Raw genomic sequence first — 17540 nt, forward strand, 5'->3', positions numbered from 1 at the left:
AGTATGAGATAGCATTCCTTCCGTCAGGACGACATAGCAGATGCACAGCCATATTCAGAGTTCTGGCTTTGACTTTTAAAGCCATACAAAACCCTAGACTAAGGTTTCTCAAGAATGGATTTCTTCCGTGGAAACATACCAGGGTACTCAGACGATCATCCTCCTCCTCTGCCCTTCTGTACTCACCCACACGGTCCAAAGCATGATCTCTGTAACACCAGAAAGGGCCTTTTCTGCTCTGGCTCCACATTGATGGAACGTCCCAAGAAAGAACGTCCATCGTCTCTTTACTGCTGAGGGCTGCCAGCCTCCAGGTGGGGGCTAGGGATCTCCTGACATTACAACTGGTCTCCAGACCACAGCTCCCCTGGGGAAAACGGCCCCTTCGGAGGGTGGACTACGGGACCACTGAAGCCCCTCCCCTCCCCAAATCCCACCCTCCCAGGCCCCACCCCCAAACCTCCAGATATTTCCCAAACTGCCATTCCACCAGAAAGGTTAAAACAGTGATATTTTGGAGGGACATTGGGGCTTGACCTGCCTGCTTTGTATGATGTAATTTTCACTGCATTCTGTTCTTTTGTGCTTTTTATGAAGGTGGCCATCTTCCGCCTTTTGTTCCTCTGGTTTATATTGTACAGAGCCAGTTTGGAGTAGTGGTTAAGTGTGCATACTCTAATCTGGGAGAACCGGGCTTGATTCCCCACTCCTCCACTTGCACCTGCTGATGTGACCTTGGGTCAGCCACAAGCTCTGGCACAGCTGTCCTTGAAAAAGAGCAGTTTGTGTCAGAGTTCTCTCAGCCCCACCCACCTCACAGGGTGTCTGTTGTGGGGAGGGGAAGGGAAAGGAGTTTGCCAAGCCGCTCTGAGACTCCAAGTGAAGGGTGGGGTATAAATCCAATCTCCTCCTCCTCCTCCTTTTAAACTTTGATTTTAAGCAACTCTGGAGATCCTATTGAATGAGAGGGCGGGATGAACATATTTTCTATAAATAAATAGCTCCCTGCATCTGTTGGGGGAGGGCAAGTTTAGGCCAAACATAAATCATTACTAAAGGATCCATCCACAGGAGGAAAATGGCTGGAGGCAGAGGGAAGATAATTCACAGTGTAGGAACACTCTGGGTCAAGAGAGCCTGGCCGCAGCTGGCCCAAGGCTTGACTGATGCCACTGACCAATCACGGTCCTTCTGCATACCAGGGCAGCCCACATTGCAACCCCTTCTGCCACTCAGGTTCTGAAAGGACACCCACCGACTGTGCTCCTGCGTGCCCTGGGGAGGCGTAGTGGGCTAATAAAGGCCTGGAGAGGCTGGTTCTCCTAACGAGTTTCATGTTTCATAGCATGATGAATGGGATCCATGGAAACCTGGTGTTTTCTTTAGTCTGACAAATATTCTTATGATGTCTATATGGGAAATTAGCACACGTGATCCCATCCTGTATTCATATAAAATGGCCATGGAAGTGAAACTACATCTACCTCCATAAAGTTTCAGCTGTGCAGATGAGTCAAAAACGGAGCTAGCTGAAATTTTGCACGAAGCGGAGAATATCCCTTCCCTACCCACCCGCCACCCCCAGTTGCCTTCCAACAGCATTTGGTACCTCAGTTGTGAGATGTGGAACAGAACAGCCAAAAATGGGTGTCTAGGGAAATCTGGGAAGGATGCCAACAAGACTAATGAATCAAGCCAGAGGGAATCCCACAGAAAACCTGAGCAATTTCCAGGTTACCACCAGTCACCCACCGTCTAAAAGTTGCTTAATGGTTCAGTATTAAGTATTTCAGTTTGTTAGCTGATCCATCTGTTTGAAATTAGTAGCTGCTGCACTGTAAAACAAACTGCTCTAGACTGTAGGTACCATCAGACCACTATTGGATGCATTTAACATCATACCATCCAAAAATCATTATTTTGGGCTGGATCCACACGACAAGGATTCTCAGTTTCACTGACATGGCTGCTGCAGATGCAGAGGCTATGGAGCATCCAAACGGTTTCATGCTCACTCTCTTCTATCAGCCACACACACACACCCCGACTCCATGGTAAGTCTTATTTAAAAATCGGTAATTGCTATAACGTTACAATAAGCTATTGCCATAGTCTATTAGTTCTTCTGAATTTCCAGCTTTTCCCCAAACCCTTTTCCCTCCAGAGATATGAAGGGAAAGATTTATATTCACAACAGAAAGGGCTACAGACCCACCCAGTCACATGCCTCAGCAGCCTGGGTGCCATCCTTCCGCCTCCCCCCAAGCCCATCCTCCACCCCCCCACCCCCCGTTATCTGCATGCTCTTTCCCAGCGGCACCGGGCAGTGTGTACAGCCAGGAGTACCACAGCCATGGCCACCAGGAGCACCGCTCCTGCGCACCACCTACAGTTTCCCAGAGCTGCTGGGCAGCATAGGCATCCAGAAGTGTGGGTGGTGGAGCACTAGAGAGCCCAGCCTCCAGGGGGTGGGGCCTGGGAATCTTCCGGAATCACAGCTGATCTCCAGACAACAGAGATCAGTTCCCCTGGAGAGAATGGATCCTTTGGAGGGTGAACTCTATGGCATTGTATCCCACTGGGGTCCCTGTCTGCTCCGGGGTTCCACTCCTACATTTCCAGGAGTTTCCCAACCTGGAGCTGGCAACCCTACCCCCCCTGCTGGTGGCAACCCTACAGAGCCCTTGCAAGTGAGTGGGCTAGGGATGGGCAGGTGGGCGGAGGGGTCAGCGGCAGGGAGCCCCACCAGAAGCCTTGGGCCCCAACCGGTGCCCCACCTTAGAGAATGCTGATGCCAGCTCTGCTAACTGGGCGAGCAAAAGGTGAATGCTGCCACCAGGGCCTTCCAGCAGTGGCAGCACGACTTACCCGGGTGACCCCTCACGTTCAGCTGAGCCAGTGCCCCCTCCCCCCAGCCTGTTGCACCCGGGCAGGGGGCTCAGGAGTGGCAGCCCCTCCATGCCTTCCCCCCGGGGCCAGTCCTTTCTTGCTCAGCATCCATTTTGCTACCCTTATCCAGGCTCCAGCCAGAACGAGCTCCTGCTACTCACCTTGTCTGACATGAGTGTGGAGATGGATCGCCCAATCTCGTGATAATCCATGCTGGACTGGCTCGGCCCCAACAAGACAAAGATGAAACGGACAGGAATGGGAACCTCCAGGACTGACTCCAGAAAAACAGCCTCATTTAAACGGACAAAAGCCATTGTTGGCTGTTCAAGGAACTGAACACAACCTACCAAGAAAGTAAGAATAAAAGCCATGCAAATCAGTCTGGGTGCTATGAACCCATGATAACAGAAAGAAGTGCTGGGGGATTGCTGCTTAACCTCATGGTATTTATACTGCAGGGGTCCTGTAGGGACCTATCTTGTCCCCCGTGCTGTGTAACATCTACATGAATCCACTAGGGGAGACCATCAGGGGATATGGAGTGAGGCACCACACATATGACACCCAGATCTATGTCTCCTTAATAGCAGAATTAGGTGAGTCTACGGAAGTCCTGGAGGTCTGGAGGAATTGAGGAGATGGATGAGGGCTCAGTCCAGACAAAGTGGACATTATATGGGCTTTTAACTAAAGCTCTGAGCTTTAAATTGTTATTTTACAACCTGCTTCTAGCTTATGGCACAAAAGACCTAGCAAAGAAACAGGTCCAAGGAATGTGCCTGACCTTCCCAAGAGACAACAACCGCAGAAGGAAGGGGGCAACTGGAGAAGTTGCCTATTGCTCCATGATCCTTTTTCCTGATAATCTCTTTCTTACAGACTGTAGACACAGGGGCTGCAATTTTGGCGTACTTAAGTCCTTCTCCTAACTCCCTTTTCTTGCCAAGGATCTTCACCACCCAAGCTGCTTTTACTCCTGCTGGGGCAAATTAATGCAATCTATATATATATTAAAAAAACCCTCAGTAAAAAGAATCATAGAGTGTGTGCCCTCTGATTGTCAGAGTTAGATTAGAAGAGGTATTCCTTACCCACAAGCACCACGGTAGCCTCAGCACCACTGGGGATTTTCTCCATCAGCTTGAGGTATTTGCCACGGTGTCCCTCAGAGTTGTGCATGTGCATGTTTTTCTGTCTCAGCAACAAAGATTGTCATTAGGACTCCCTTCCTAGGCTATTTACATCCCATACTGCTGGACAGACACTTGGCTTTGGTGGGTGAATGTGCCATAAAAAGACAGAGGCTACCTACTGGTCACTGAAGTCTAGCAGAGTAGCCTTTAATCCCCCTGCCAATTCTATCTCCACACATTCATTCCTGTCAAGACAAGTTTATGGATTGGTTGTTTCAGCATACGGCATAACTACAATTTATCCTGAAATATTCAGGGCCACATTAGATGCCACCTAGAAGATCTGTATTTTGGATCTCCCATGTTTTTTCAAAAAGGGAGGAAGTGATTTGGATTGGAACAATAGCACTGGGGAAGGGGGCTGAACCTATCCTTCGTGCCATTTCAAAACCCCAGTACCCCTCATCTTCCCCTAAGCTGCTGTTTAGTCCACAGGAATAAATATGCAAAAAACATATGGGTACATGTATGTATTTTCCTGTAGAGCAAACAGCTATTTAAAGGAGGAATTCTCCCCCCAGCTGCTTTAACCCTTTTAAAAAACTATGGAAAATTCTCATCATGAATTTTCTGGGTTATGTTTTGTTTAGCCCTCATGCATTTGTTCTCAGGTTTCAGAAATGTTTTTATACTGATTATGCATAGACTTTTTTGTTCCATTTCCTGCTCTATGCCATTTCTCTGATTTCTCTGTTCTGACTACCAAAAGAATCAATTATGTTGAAATATGTTTAGTTTTACCTCATAATTTACATGTCAAAGTCAGCTTGGTGTCAGCTAGGCCTCTGCGAAGTCCTGGCTGCCATGAGTGTGGGAGGGGGTGGCTCTGGAATGTCTACTTTCGATTTTGCTGTGCCTTCACTCGTTTTATATTATCTCTGTGACTTATGCTGTCTGACCTTGAGTGCCTGGTGTAGTCTTTCTCCTGGGAACTGCAGCCCGTTACTTTGGCGGGGTCTTACCTGATAGCTGATTGGCTGGACACCATCAGGGGACCCCCTTGAATAATGTATATCTGCTTGCTTCGTGTGCTTTTGCACAGTTCTAACACGAAGTAGTTAATATATCTGCATACTCTCAATGTCTCAATAAAACTTTACTTCTTTGAATGAAAGTTGTTGGGAACTGATTGCTGCAGGAGTCTGACACTTGGTGGGGGGAAAGAACATTGACATCTTTATTTTTTCTTTAGTGCACACACAGCCCTGGAAGTGAAGGTACTCACGCTTTTCTTTTCTTTACACATCTGTTTATTTTAAAATTAAGCCCCTATGATCTTTTCCTCACTTACCTCTCTGTACTCAGGGTCATGGATTCTGGGCTCTGCCATCTCAATGTGCTCTTCGCCCATCAGCGGCATGCAAGTGTCAACTGTGTGGTTATGGTTGTGGTGGTGGTTTCCTATCACGGAGTTGATGCTAGAGGCGGATTGGTTCCGAGGAAAGAATCCCTCCTTCTCATCATTGGGGTGGCTGAGGAGGCAATGCGACTCTTAAATGGGCTTTAAGGTCTCGGCCAGCTTTCTCTGGCTAGGGGTGGCTGCAGCTCTGTAGTGTTCCAGAGCAGGACCAGCGTGAGGAAAAGATACAATTCACCCAGGATTTATCTCTATCATACCCAATTAAACCCTCTCTCATCTATTTCCCAGGTCATTAGCCTCCCCACTCCTCCGATCCCTATTTCTCCAATCCCTTGGCTGACTTGGGTGCACCTGCCCCACACCTCTCATCACTCTCCTTTCTGCACCTCTTTTACAAGCACCCACCTGTGCTTAAGTAGCAGGGCTCGCAGCACATTGGCCCTGTCTTCAGCCTTGATCTGGTCTGAGATTATCATGGTCTCCACCACCAGGTGAGCAATGCCAGGTAATGTTGTTTGCTCCAAGTCCAGCAGAACAGCTCCTGGAATCAGGAAGGCCAACAGGTTTCAAGGGAGTGAACGAAGAAATCTCTCAGATCCTGCTGTCCCTTCTCTTGTTCAAAGGAATATTTATCTTATGTTTTGTCAGCTTTAGAAATATCTGTCTGATGGGAAAATTCCAGAGTCTGGAGAATGGTGCTCACACACACACACATATATGTGCACCCCACTACATAGGATATCAGGAATTTACAGTGCAATTCAAAGCAAAGTTTCACCTTCTAAGTTCACTTGAAGTCAATGAGCTGAGAAGAGCGTAACTCTGTTTAGGACTGCACTGCTGAATGTCTGAGGGAACTCTGTATCTTAGCTTGGACCTGTGTTTCTTACGAGAAAAATAAACAGAGGAGCAAACTTTAATCTACAACTCTTTGGACTCTTCCTTGAACCAAGACTGTAGTGTTGCACACCCAGCTGCAGGACCTGTGTAAAGAAAAACAAATTTAGCAGTTAGATCATGTTGATCCTAACTGTCTTTCTCTTTCCTTTAACTTCCCGACCTTGAGAAATCTTGCTGATTTGTCCTTGTTCGTGGGTCAGAATATAGCCTTGGCCAGGGCCATGTCAGCACAGACTTCAGGTTAAGTTGTGGTCCAGTGTTGGTTACTCACCATGGGCAATAGTCTTCCTAAGTTCCAAAAGACTGCGAAAAGAGAGTGAGGCCACATGAGGCTTCCCCCAGCGTGCTGTGTCTTCCTCCACATCTTCTTCAAATTTGATCCAGCGGGCGGTCTCCTTCCAGTGCATCTCCTGGTTCTTATCCACCACAAGTTCGTTCAGCTCCACAAATATCTGCCAGAGCAGGGAAAGCGACAAGCCTGGCACGTGAATTATAAGCACATTCACCTGTCCTTTGTTGCTTCTCTGAGGATGTTCCTCCTTAAGATGTTCACACCAAACTCCTTTTATCATGCTGCGCTGTGTACCTTATGCAGCCTTCTGTCTAGAAACTGGATGGAATTCTGTGGAGGTTGGTGCGTGGCTTAGGACAGTAAAATATTGGCTGCATTTACATTACAATGTAGACCCAGGGAGCTTTGTGCAACAAATGCTCACAGAGTCAAACGTGTCTAACTGGCTATTACACATTGCGAACAAAATAACTGCCATGGGTATCCCGCTGGACTCACTCTTTATGCTCCCTTTTATGGGCACTTTTCAGATGATAAAACTCAGAATCCTTGACATTGAAATACAAAGGCTATACAGCTTAGCCAATAAATCATGTTCTCCCCTGCACTTTGAGATTCCCCTTAAGGTAGGCCAAATGGCTTTATCTGATTTACAAGTACCACAGCAGAGTGGAAAATCCCGGAAAATCTACAGCAACTAATAGAGCCTTCTCTCTTGTAAGATTCAATGCAATACCATCAGCAACCCTACATGGGCGATATAGTAAAATAGTATGTACGGCTAGACTTTGCCACTGTAAATCTGGATGTGTTGAGACAGTTTCACATATTTGCCTGCCTTGTCAATTTTATGTAGATATTTGTTACAGATATTTAAATTCTATATTAGTCAACATGACGGACCTTCCTGAATGCTTCTGAATGATTCTACTCCTGAAATATCAGTGAAGGTAGCCATATTCTTTCAATCAGCTATAAAGTTACATCAGGAAAACTTACTAAAGAGTAACACTCTGTAATGAATGTTGGAGGCAACATTAGGCAATATTATGTAGTTTGTAAAATGGTTTCTTTCAGATGTGCTCTCGTGCTCCAGAAAACATAAACGAGCTAGCAGTTCTTCCCATGAAAAATAGGAGCCTTTGCACCACGGGCCAGGGAACACAGATTTTGCTAACAGATCATGGCTACACCTCAGTGCTATGAACATGGCTGCCAGAATCCACTCTGCTTTTTGGGCATTCAGTACTCCTACCTGTGACTACTGCCACTACCTCTGAAAGAAGCAGTCAGGCAGCATGAAACATGACCAGCACATGCTTACAGTTGCCAACATGGCTCACACATTGTGGGGTCTTGAAAAGGAAGAGCCATGATGGTACCTCATGAGGCTTCCGGTCGAGCTTTTTCTTCTTCTTCTTTCTCTTGCCTGATTGTGAGGAAGAGGACTTTCTGCTAGCCCTGGTAGTCTGGTAACGGGATGGTTTCTTAACCAGGTGTCTCCTTACTCCCGGGTTGTCTTCAAAACGATGGCCTAGAATGAAGTCAGAGCAGGACATGAGAGCCAATGAAGAGACTGATGGAAAAGGGGCCACTAGAAAGAACGGACACGCTGACCAAAGCTGTACATTCCCCATGATTGCAACGTAGGAGCTCAGGTTTTGGTCATGGCCACATTTTCAAATTCCCAGGTTTCTAGCTCTTATGAATGACCAGTTTTAAAATGTGTGAGAATGCATGGTGAAATTTCAAGAGGCAGAAAAGGGGGGGAGTAGTATTTCCAGTGGTTTCTTAATCTTGCATTGATTTCTACTGTTCTGTAGAGCTAGCAGAAGTAGAATACATTGCGAAAATATTGCAGATTCATTCTGGCTTGCTTCATTTATACAAGTTACAAATTCTGCTTTTGTTGATAAAGAATTTGTGTAATCTCAGTATGGAATATGACTGATCCCGCAAAAGCAGTTGTTCCACCCTCAGTCTCCTGTTTCCCCTGGTTGTACTGCTCAATTTCCCACTATTTGCTGCACAGCCGCATGTGATCAAAGAGTTAACATAGATGTTAAATAAGAAGGGAGCCAAAAGGCAACCTTGTCTGACTCCTTTTTGCACTGGAATTTTTTCTGATAGTTTCCCATCTTGTGTGAATCTTATTTGGATGTTATTATTTTCATGCAGTTAATTAATAGAAGCAATAGCCAGTTTGGCCCAAAGCCTTCCCCTAGAAACAGAGTCAAAGGCCGCCTTGAGGTCCACAAAGACCGCGTACAAGGTATTATTTCGATGTTTCACATATTTAAAAATAAAATAATCTAGGACCAAGCAATGATCAATAGTAGCGCGCCCAGGTGTGAAACCAGCTTGTTCAATTTCAAGTAAGTTGCTATGATCAAGCCGTTAGAAGATGTTCAGAGCTCAGTGACTTACACTGTGGCAAAATTTTGTTGCTTAGCTATTAGGAAACGTAAACTTATTTTAGCTGAAAAAATTGTATGATTCTCTTAACATTATTTTACTAATTTTATTAATTTTCTCTTGTTAATGTTTTATACTATTGCTATGTTATTACTGTTTTAATCCTTCTTATACCAGAATTGTAGTGTTTTACTGGCTCTTGCTGTAATAAATTAGATTGGCTGCACAGCCGCATTTTGACCCGCATCTCCCCCAGATTTCCCCCATGTTATCTTGATCCTAAAAAACAAGGATCAAGAAGACGTGGGGGAAATCGTGGAAATGTGGGTCAAAACACGGCCACGCAGCAAATAGTGGAAAATTGAACCGTACAACTGGGGGAAATGGGAGACCAAGGGCGGGACAACTGCTTTTGTGGAATCGGTCCAAGTTTAAGAAGAGTATATACACTAATGCGTCTTTTCCTGATTCTTTTGGTTGTGTATATTAAACTTCCTTATACAGAGTCAGACTACTGTTATCCCAAATAATACCTATTAAGTTCTTTAACTGACAACATTGAGGGCATCGGGAAGTGGGGTTTTCAGCTATTACTAAGAATTAGGGATGTACAAATATATCACTTTCCGTTTGTTTTTATTTTTGTATTTTATCAGTGTGAGATTGTTTGGTTAACCCATTTTATTTGGTGGCATTCCCAGTTATTTATGCCATTTTTACATTATTTTAATGCCAGTTTTACATCTTTTTTTGTCCTATTTATATGTTGCATACTATTTGATATGCCACTTATACATAACTGATACAAAAATGTTTAATTGCATACCTTTATAAAGTGAGAGGAAACAGAGAATGAAGCAAAATTAAACAATCATAGATTTGGTTTGTACAGAGGAGAAAAAAACAGGATTTTTTTAGCTGAAACTGTAGAATTCCAAAATTTGGTAGCATGCCTACTAAGAAGATAGGACTGGTAAACCACTACATCACATACATACACAACCTTTACCAAGCAGCGAACATTTTGGCCTTGGATTGTCATGCCCTTATATGCTATACTGCTCAACCCTCAGCGTGTGCCTGATTTTTCTCTGTGCATTCATGTCACACTTCTGGACAAAGTTACTTTCAACAACACTCTCTGGCAGTGATTTGTTTATTGAGAAGTAAAGTTGTTCCAGGTCAGATCAGTACCATGTCAGAACTGAGGTTCTGGCGGGAGAATCCAAAGATATAGACAGTTCAAACAAAGCCCCCCCCCCCATTAAATCCAATCACACTTACCAAGTGTCCCGCCTAGCTTTCGGGCTCTCTACACCCCCACCTGATAATATACGGTTTCTTTATCTATGATAGCGAAGCAGGCACAGTTTGGCTCCAAGGTCATTCCTGACAAGGGAGGTATCTTGGGAAGAGTTACATTGGCCTACGACAGAGCAGTTCACACACTCAGACACTCGGCCCCTCCTCAGGAATTTCCCTCCCTCTACAAGCCCCAAATCATGGCAAACTAGAAACCAAGTTTGACAATTGGCACACATTTTAGAACCTGTTGTTCATTCATAAGGGCTAGAAACCTGAGACCTCTTAAATGACAGTTGAATTCTCAGAATGCTATGATCAATGTGGTTTACAAACTTGTGTGAAAAGTGCTGCATCCAAAATCCTTGGAGAAGCCAATATTAATAAAAATAGGGATGCTATTTGCATATTGTTGATTAGACTGATGACATGCCTGGTGAAATGAGAATTCATATTCACATTACTACAATGTTTTGGATATACGGTTTTCAGAAAGCCTTATTGAGTAGAGATTTGGTTTTTCTTTATTCATCCTCTAAACAACAAAATAAATCACCAAAGGTATCAGTCTAACAAGTGTTGTCTTTTGTTTGAAAGCAGATAGATATCAGCATCTTATTCCATCCTCTACTATTAATTCTCATGCAGTAGATTCTAATACCACAGTGCCAAGATGAAAAGACTTGCACAAATTGCTTAATAAGGGTGCTAAGTGGGAGTGGGGTCCATGGCATGAGCGGGCTTTTGAAGCCATAAAAGAGCTACTGTCATCTAAGGCTGTACTAATACACTACGACGAGAACAAACAGTTGGTCCTGGCTGCAGACGCTTCCCCGTTTGGTGTGGGCCCCGTTCTAAGTCACATGATGGCAGATGGGCGGGAAGCACCAATAGCTTGCTACTCCAGAACATTAACGGCTGCCAAAAGAAACTATGCTCAGATCGATAAGGGGGGGCTCGCTTTGGTGGCGGGTATAAAGAAGTTTCATGATTTTGTGTACAGCCGCCGGTTCCTCCTTGTCACAGACCACAAGCCATTGCTGGGGCTGTTTGCGCCGGACCACCAAACACCTCAGGTCATGTGCCCCGCATGTTGCGGTGGACAGTGTTCTCATTGGCGTATGATTTCAACCTGGAGCACCGGCTGGGCAAGGCCATCGGACATGCGGACGCTCTCAGCTGCTGCCCCATTCTGGGGCCAGACACTGATCCTGCACCTGCCTGTGAGGTGATGACTTTGGAGGAACTTTCATAACTGCTGGTGCACACCTCTGCCTGTGCACGCGGCCGCATTGGCCAAGGACTCCACACTCGCCCGGGTTCTTAACTGGGCATAGAGGGGGTGGCCGGCAAGTTGCATTGAAACCGAATTTAAACCCTACAGCACAAGGCAACTGGAACTGTCAGTCCATAAAGGTTGCCTATTATGGGGGAACAGGGTGGTGGTGCCTCCCAAACTACATGTAAGAGTACTGGAAGCTTTGCACGAATGTCATCCGGGCATAGTCAGGATGAAGGCCCTGGCCCGGGGGTATGTATGGTGGCCTAAAATAGACCAGGACATTGAGGAATGGGTGCAGAAATGCCAGCTGTGCCAGACCTCAAGACCAGATCTGCTGCATGCTCCTGTCCACCACTGGGAGACGACCCACCAACCTTGGTCGAGGCTTCATGTGGATTTTGTGGGGCCATCCCAGGGTCAAGTGTTCCTGATAATTGTAGACTCTTACAGTGGTTGGAAGTGATACCAAGATCCAGAATGACTTCAACCATGGCAGTCAATGCCCTGCGACGCCTGTTTTCCACACATGGGTTGCCCGGCACATTGGTGTCTGACAACAGGACTAGTTTTACCTCAGCCGAGTTTGAGGAGTTCCTGGCAAACACCCTCATCACGTCCACACCATTCCACCCAGCAACGAACGGGCAGGCTGAGAGAATGGTGCGGACCACAAAGGACCCCCTCCGTCACTTAGTGCAGGAAAGTTGGAGCCAAAAGGTGGCATCATTCGTGTTGTGCCAACACGTCACGCCACACGCCGTGACTGGGAGGAGCCTGGGAGAGCTGTTAGTGGTCCGGCGCTGTTACGTATGGAACATGTTAGACACGCCTAACAACAATCCTTGACAGGATGTACCCCGACCTAACAACGGATTGGCCGCCGCAAATGGAAGCTTCAGATCTACCAAGGTTGTTCATACCTGGGGACGCAGTATTCGCCAGGAATTACAGCGGAGGACAACGATGGGTTCCAGCATCCGTCACTTCTGACGGGCATGTTCTTAAGCGCCACATGGACCAGCTGTGTAGACGGTGGGCTATTACAGACACCAAAGTTGCCACTGAGGTTGCCGAGGTTCCCGACACCCATAGGCAAGTAGAGTTACCCAAGGCCGAGTACACTGAGGACTCCCAAGCCGGGGAAACACCCAGTGTGATTGGCGAGGAGCAGAGCCCAAACGCAGAGGCTAGTCAAATGACCCACAGTCCCACAAGAGAGCAGGACCGTCATACTAGTGAGAAAGTTGACACACCCCCTCCAAACGAAACAGTAAGGTGATCACAGCGTTGCCGACAGCGGGCGGCATACTTAAAAAATCATATTTGTTCCAGGGTTGCTTTATCTTAGGGGGGAGGGATGTTATGTATTCAACTACATACGGCAGAGCTCGATCTTGCCCCAGTATCCAGAAGTACACAATCTGATTGGGCGCTCCGAACAGCTTACCAATCAGAGCACCAGAAAAGGTTCTGGAGGGCAACCTGTTTATTGGTTGTTATCTATGCTTAAGGATTGGTTGTTATCTGACAGATGGGCATGGTTACCCAAGCCCGGACAGTTTTAAAGTGAGCCTGTTGCTCCCTTGTTTGGGTTCGTTCTCCATCTATCTAATAAAGCTGAATCACTGTTTTGGAAAAAGCTGCGTTGAGTCTCGTACTTAACAGTTTGTGTGGGCCATGATGGGAACAGAGTTATCTCCCCAGAGAAAACAAATCAGAGGTTCTGATTGAGCGTGTGGGTCAAATCAAAGGTGACTATTGAGAAATGCTACTTTTATTTTCCCTGGGTCACACAAATATGAGAAAAACAGAACTTCTGCCTTGTTCAGTGCTAGCTGAGAATTCTGAAGATAATCCAGCTATGCCAGGCCTTCTATCTATTCTTCATCTTCACTTAACACACCATGGAGTATGAAATGTAATAATGAATGTTTAAATATCATGCTGGGAGTATCTCTCCTCTTCCACTACCTGGTCCCTTGGAAGAAGCATTTTAGATTGTAAGCTGCTGTCAGGATCTTACTCTTTGGGAATCTGGGTCACTAAATTAAATATAAATCAAATCTCTACTGAGCCACAGGGTTTTCTCCCCCACTGGCTCCATCTCTGATGGAAGGCCTTCTGACAATTGATTCCCACCCCATCCCCCACTTTCTGTTGCACAGTGAACAAAAACCGATATCTGCTTATCCCTCCCATATATTACTCCATTGTCCTATGTACGACGAAGAGAGACAGCAGTTGTTGATACCCCTTCTCTCATGTTTTAAACCCTTGGCTAATTATTTTACATATGCCGAGGAATGTTTGATGAAGTTCTTATTGGCCGATACTTATGATTCTGTCTCACGCAATGTTGCTAAATATTGTTATCTGGTAATTAAAAAGCATAGAATGTACTGTAACTCGAGCCATTGATGACGGAATTGACCGGTTTCATATTTTAGTATTTAAGGCTGCAAGGATTCTATGTCATAGACTTGGTGTTGTACTATTTTGGTTTATTTTGCTGGTCTTATGACTGTTCTTAATAAATTTGTTTGTTTTGTTTGTTTTGTTTGATATTTGCTTATCAATACTAATGCACTCAGGTTGTTGGAGCTCCTGTTGAGAGATGCTGAGTATGTATTTCTGTGTGAAGCTGGACAAATTTTACCTGCAAATTGTGGAGCTGATTTGTAAATCTGGGTTTGAACCAATGGAAAAGTCACAGAAGAAGTCTGGCAGACTGGATCTTTCCCGGTTCTTCAAACAGCCTGCTGTTTGTTCTGAAAATCTTTGTAAGTTGGGACACCCTCACGATGTTAAAATGCATCATAGTAGAAAGTGCTACAGAGACAGGGGAAATCAGGTAAAATTGCCTTTGCCACTGATTCGCCAGCTCCTTCAGCTAGCTTTCCCATGTATTATATTTGAGTGCAGGAATCTGTGCGTTATGCATGTATAACTCACAGGCATGTATACAGTAAGTGATCGAAGTGTATGTGTGAGTAGAATTATTAGGACAAGCATTATAACTGCGTAGAGCGATGCTGGTTCTACCCCAGGCATTCATTTGTTTCATATATCTGTGGGCCCTTCCCCAGTCTGATCTTGCCTGACATCAGCAGAATGAGGTCTTAGTTTGGTGGCTCAGCGATCTGCTCAATATCAGCCAGTACACCAGTGGGCAGCATGGCTAATGTTCTACATACAGCTCTCAAGATCAGCACAGATGCACTGCATCTATGATGGATGTTGAAATGAGATGGATCTATGATGAATCTATGATGGATGTTGAAATGAGAGACTGCAGGACCCAAAAAACCTTTGGATAAACACGGCCATTCCCCAGTGCCTGCATCACAGACTTGAGATGACACCACACATCCAAACCTTGTTACTGCCCCTTATGAATCTGCCCAACCCCCATAACAGCAACTTCCAGATGATGCACTGGAATCAGATTTTCCAGCATTCAGGCACATGTGAGGATTCTAACTGAAAAAATGCATGTTTGATAAAAAGTGTCTTCCGTAAGATGATCATATGGCATTTTATATTTTGTTTGTGCGTGAACATATACATGAATTACACCATTGTATACTGTAGCTAAAAGCCCCAATCCCAGAAAAGATTATTACAAAGAGGTGCCAATGTGAGAAATTACATGTATGCAGATATGTTTGTGTGTGCATGACTGAGAAAGAATAGATTTTAGCTGAGTGCACCTCTTGACATTTCCTTTTATGTGGAGCTACTAAATGTACAGGAGTCCTGGCCTCCTTTGCATCTGGTCACATCACTGGGGGGGGGGGAAGCAAAACATTCTGGGAAAAATCTGAGTAGTGTGTGAGAATGTGCGTATTTTCATATATGAGTCCCAGCACACCAGCAGGTACTTACAGGTTGTCTTCAAGCTGGGGTGACTCAAATGGTTCTGGATCGCCTCCCACAGATCATAATCTTCAAAGTTGAGGGCAAACTCCTCAAAGTCCTCGTAGCCAAATGAATTAGGGACACAGAAGGCTATTCCCACTTCTGAGCTGTCTCTTACCCCCATCTCCTTCATTGCCTCCTTTTTGTCTGGAACAGCCATGGTTATGTCCTTAGGAAGGTCAGAGGTCAAGGGGCATGCGATAATCACAAATCAGCAGGGAGCAGGACTTAGGGGATGAGTCCCTCCAGGTAGCACACAATCCAAGAAGCTGCCAGGTCCAGTATCTTTTTAAAGGACTTGAGAGAATGCACCAGCATACATTCATCTAGGGAAGAGACTGACCCTGCTTGTTTGGGCTCCAGGGGAACACATGCATATTCCTGACATTGCCACAGCTCCGCAGGGAGTTCTCTGGAGGACATCCAATATATATGCTGCTGGAAAGTGTCATCTGCTTACGGCACAACCTGCTGGTGTTGCTGCCTTATATGCCCTTGTGGTCTCCACCCACCGAAGCCTGGAAAGCAGTCTATTGACTTCTCTCTATGACCTGGGGCTCAGAGCTGGCATTTCCATGACGTCTCTTCTGTGCTCTCAAAAGACAAGAGGGGGTGGGTGGGTGCAAAGCTCAGCCACCTAAGCATAGACATAAACTGAGCTTCAGGTGCCTTGTGCAACTTTTCAGCAACAGCAATTACAACAGGCCCTCTGAGTAAAGAATCTGGATCTTACTTAGCTACTTTCTCCAGAAGATAGCAATAGAAAGAGGAGTCAATAACCTTAAACCAGAAGGTCATGAGGATAAGGGAAAGCCCTCGAGTCAAATCAGGGAAGATCTAGGGTCTGCAGGACAACTCAGAACCAAATTACATTCAGTCCACTGCGGATGCATAAAAAGGAGTAAAACAGAATTGAGATGTGGGGCAACATACTCGGACTATCGCAGGATAAAGCTGGAAAGTGAGGTAAGCATTTGAGAATTTCCTCTCTGCAAAATGAGGCCTGGGTAGTCAATACTCACTGGAGCGGGTTTTCAGTACACTACTACAGTATGGAAACTAGGGGTGTAGATATCAGCAGAACTGAACAATGTGGCATAAAACCTCCTCTTAGGGACAGGGTAAAAGCCGGAACGGGCCGAAACGGCCCGGAACGGGCATTAAACACACAATAGTACCGCAAAAAACAGTAGCATCCATTACAGGCCCTCAAGAACAATATTCTAGAAGTGGAAAACCAGAACTCTCACTCTTTTATTAACCCTTTCTGGGCCAAAATGCCTCCGGAACGGCCCGGAACGGGCATTAAACACACAGTAGTACTGCAAAAAACAGTGGCATGCATTACAGGCACTCCAGAACAGTATTCTAGAGGTGGGAAACCGGAACTCTCACTCTTTTATTAACCCTTTCTAGGGCAAAATGCCTCCGGAACACCCAAGAACGGTCCGGAACGGCCCGGAACGGGCATTAAACACACAGTAATACCGCAAAAAACAGTGGCATGCATTACAGGCACTCCAGAACACGATTCTAGAGGTGGGAAACTGGAACTCTCACTCTTTTATTAACCCTTTCTAGGCCAAAATGCCTCCGGAACACCCCGGAACGGCCCAAAACGGCCCGCAACGGGCATTAAACAGACAATAGTACCGCAAAAAACAGTGGCATGCATTGCAGGCACTCCAGAACATTATTCTAGGAGTGGGAAACCAGAACTCTCACTCTTTTATTAACCCTTTCTAGGCCAAAATGCCTCCGGAACACCCAAGAACGGTCCGGAACGGGCATTAAACCCACAGTAGTACCGCAAAAAACAGTGGCATGCATTGCAGGCACTCCAGAACATTATTCTAGGAGTGGGAAACCAGAACTCTCACTCTTTTATTAACCCCTTCTAGGCCAAAATGCCTCCGGAACACCCAAGAACGGTCCGGAACGGGCATTAAACCCACAGTAGTACCGCAAAAAACAGTGGCATGCATT

At 45.7% G+C, this 17540-nt stretch overlaps 1 protein-coding gene across 1 annotated transcript in view; it reads right to left on the reverse strand.

The window, feature by feature from the left end:
* SLC4A3 (solute carrier family 4 (anion exchanger), member 3) overlaps window positions 1–17540 on the reverse strand; it is an 85610-nt gene that overhangs the window by 15976 nt on the left and 52094 nt on the right. The window contains exons 6-11 of the mRNA XM_015414504.1: window positions 8020–8171; window positions 6617–6797; window positions 5851–5986; window positions 5377–5557; window positions 3984–4083; window positions 3051–3235 (exon numbers count right to left, since the gene is read on the reverse strand). Coding sequence (XP_015269990.1) covers window positions 3051–3235; window positions 3984–4083; window positions 5377–5557; window positions 5851–5986; window positions 6617–6797; window positions 8020–8171 — 935 coding nt within the window. The remainder of the gene's footprint in view (window positions 1–3050; window positions 3236–3983; window positions 4084–5376; window positions 5558–5850; window positions 5987–6616; window positions 6798–8019; window positions 8172–17540) is intronic.

This window comes from Gekko japonicus, unplaced genomic scaffold (assembly GCF_001447785.1).
Source record: "Gekko japonicus isolate JY-2015 unplaced genomic scaffold, Gekko_japonicus_V1.1 scaffold446, whole genome shotgun sequence".
NCBI classification, from domain to species: domain Eukaryota; kingdom Metazoa; phylum Chordata; class Lepidosauria; order Squamata; family Gekkonidae; genus Gekko; species Gekko japonicus.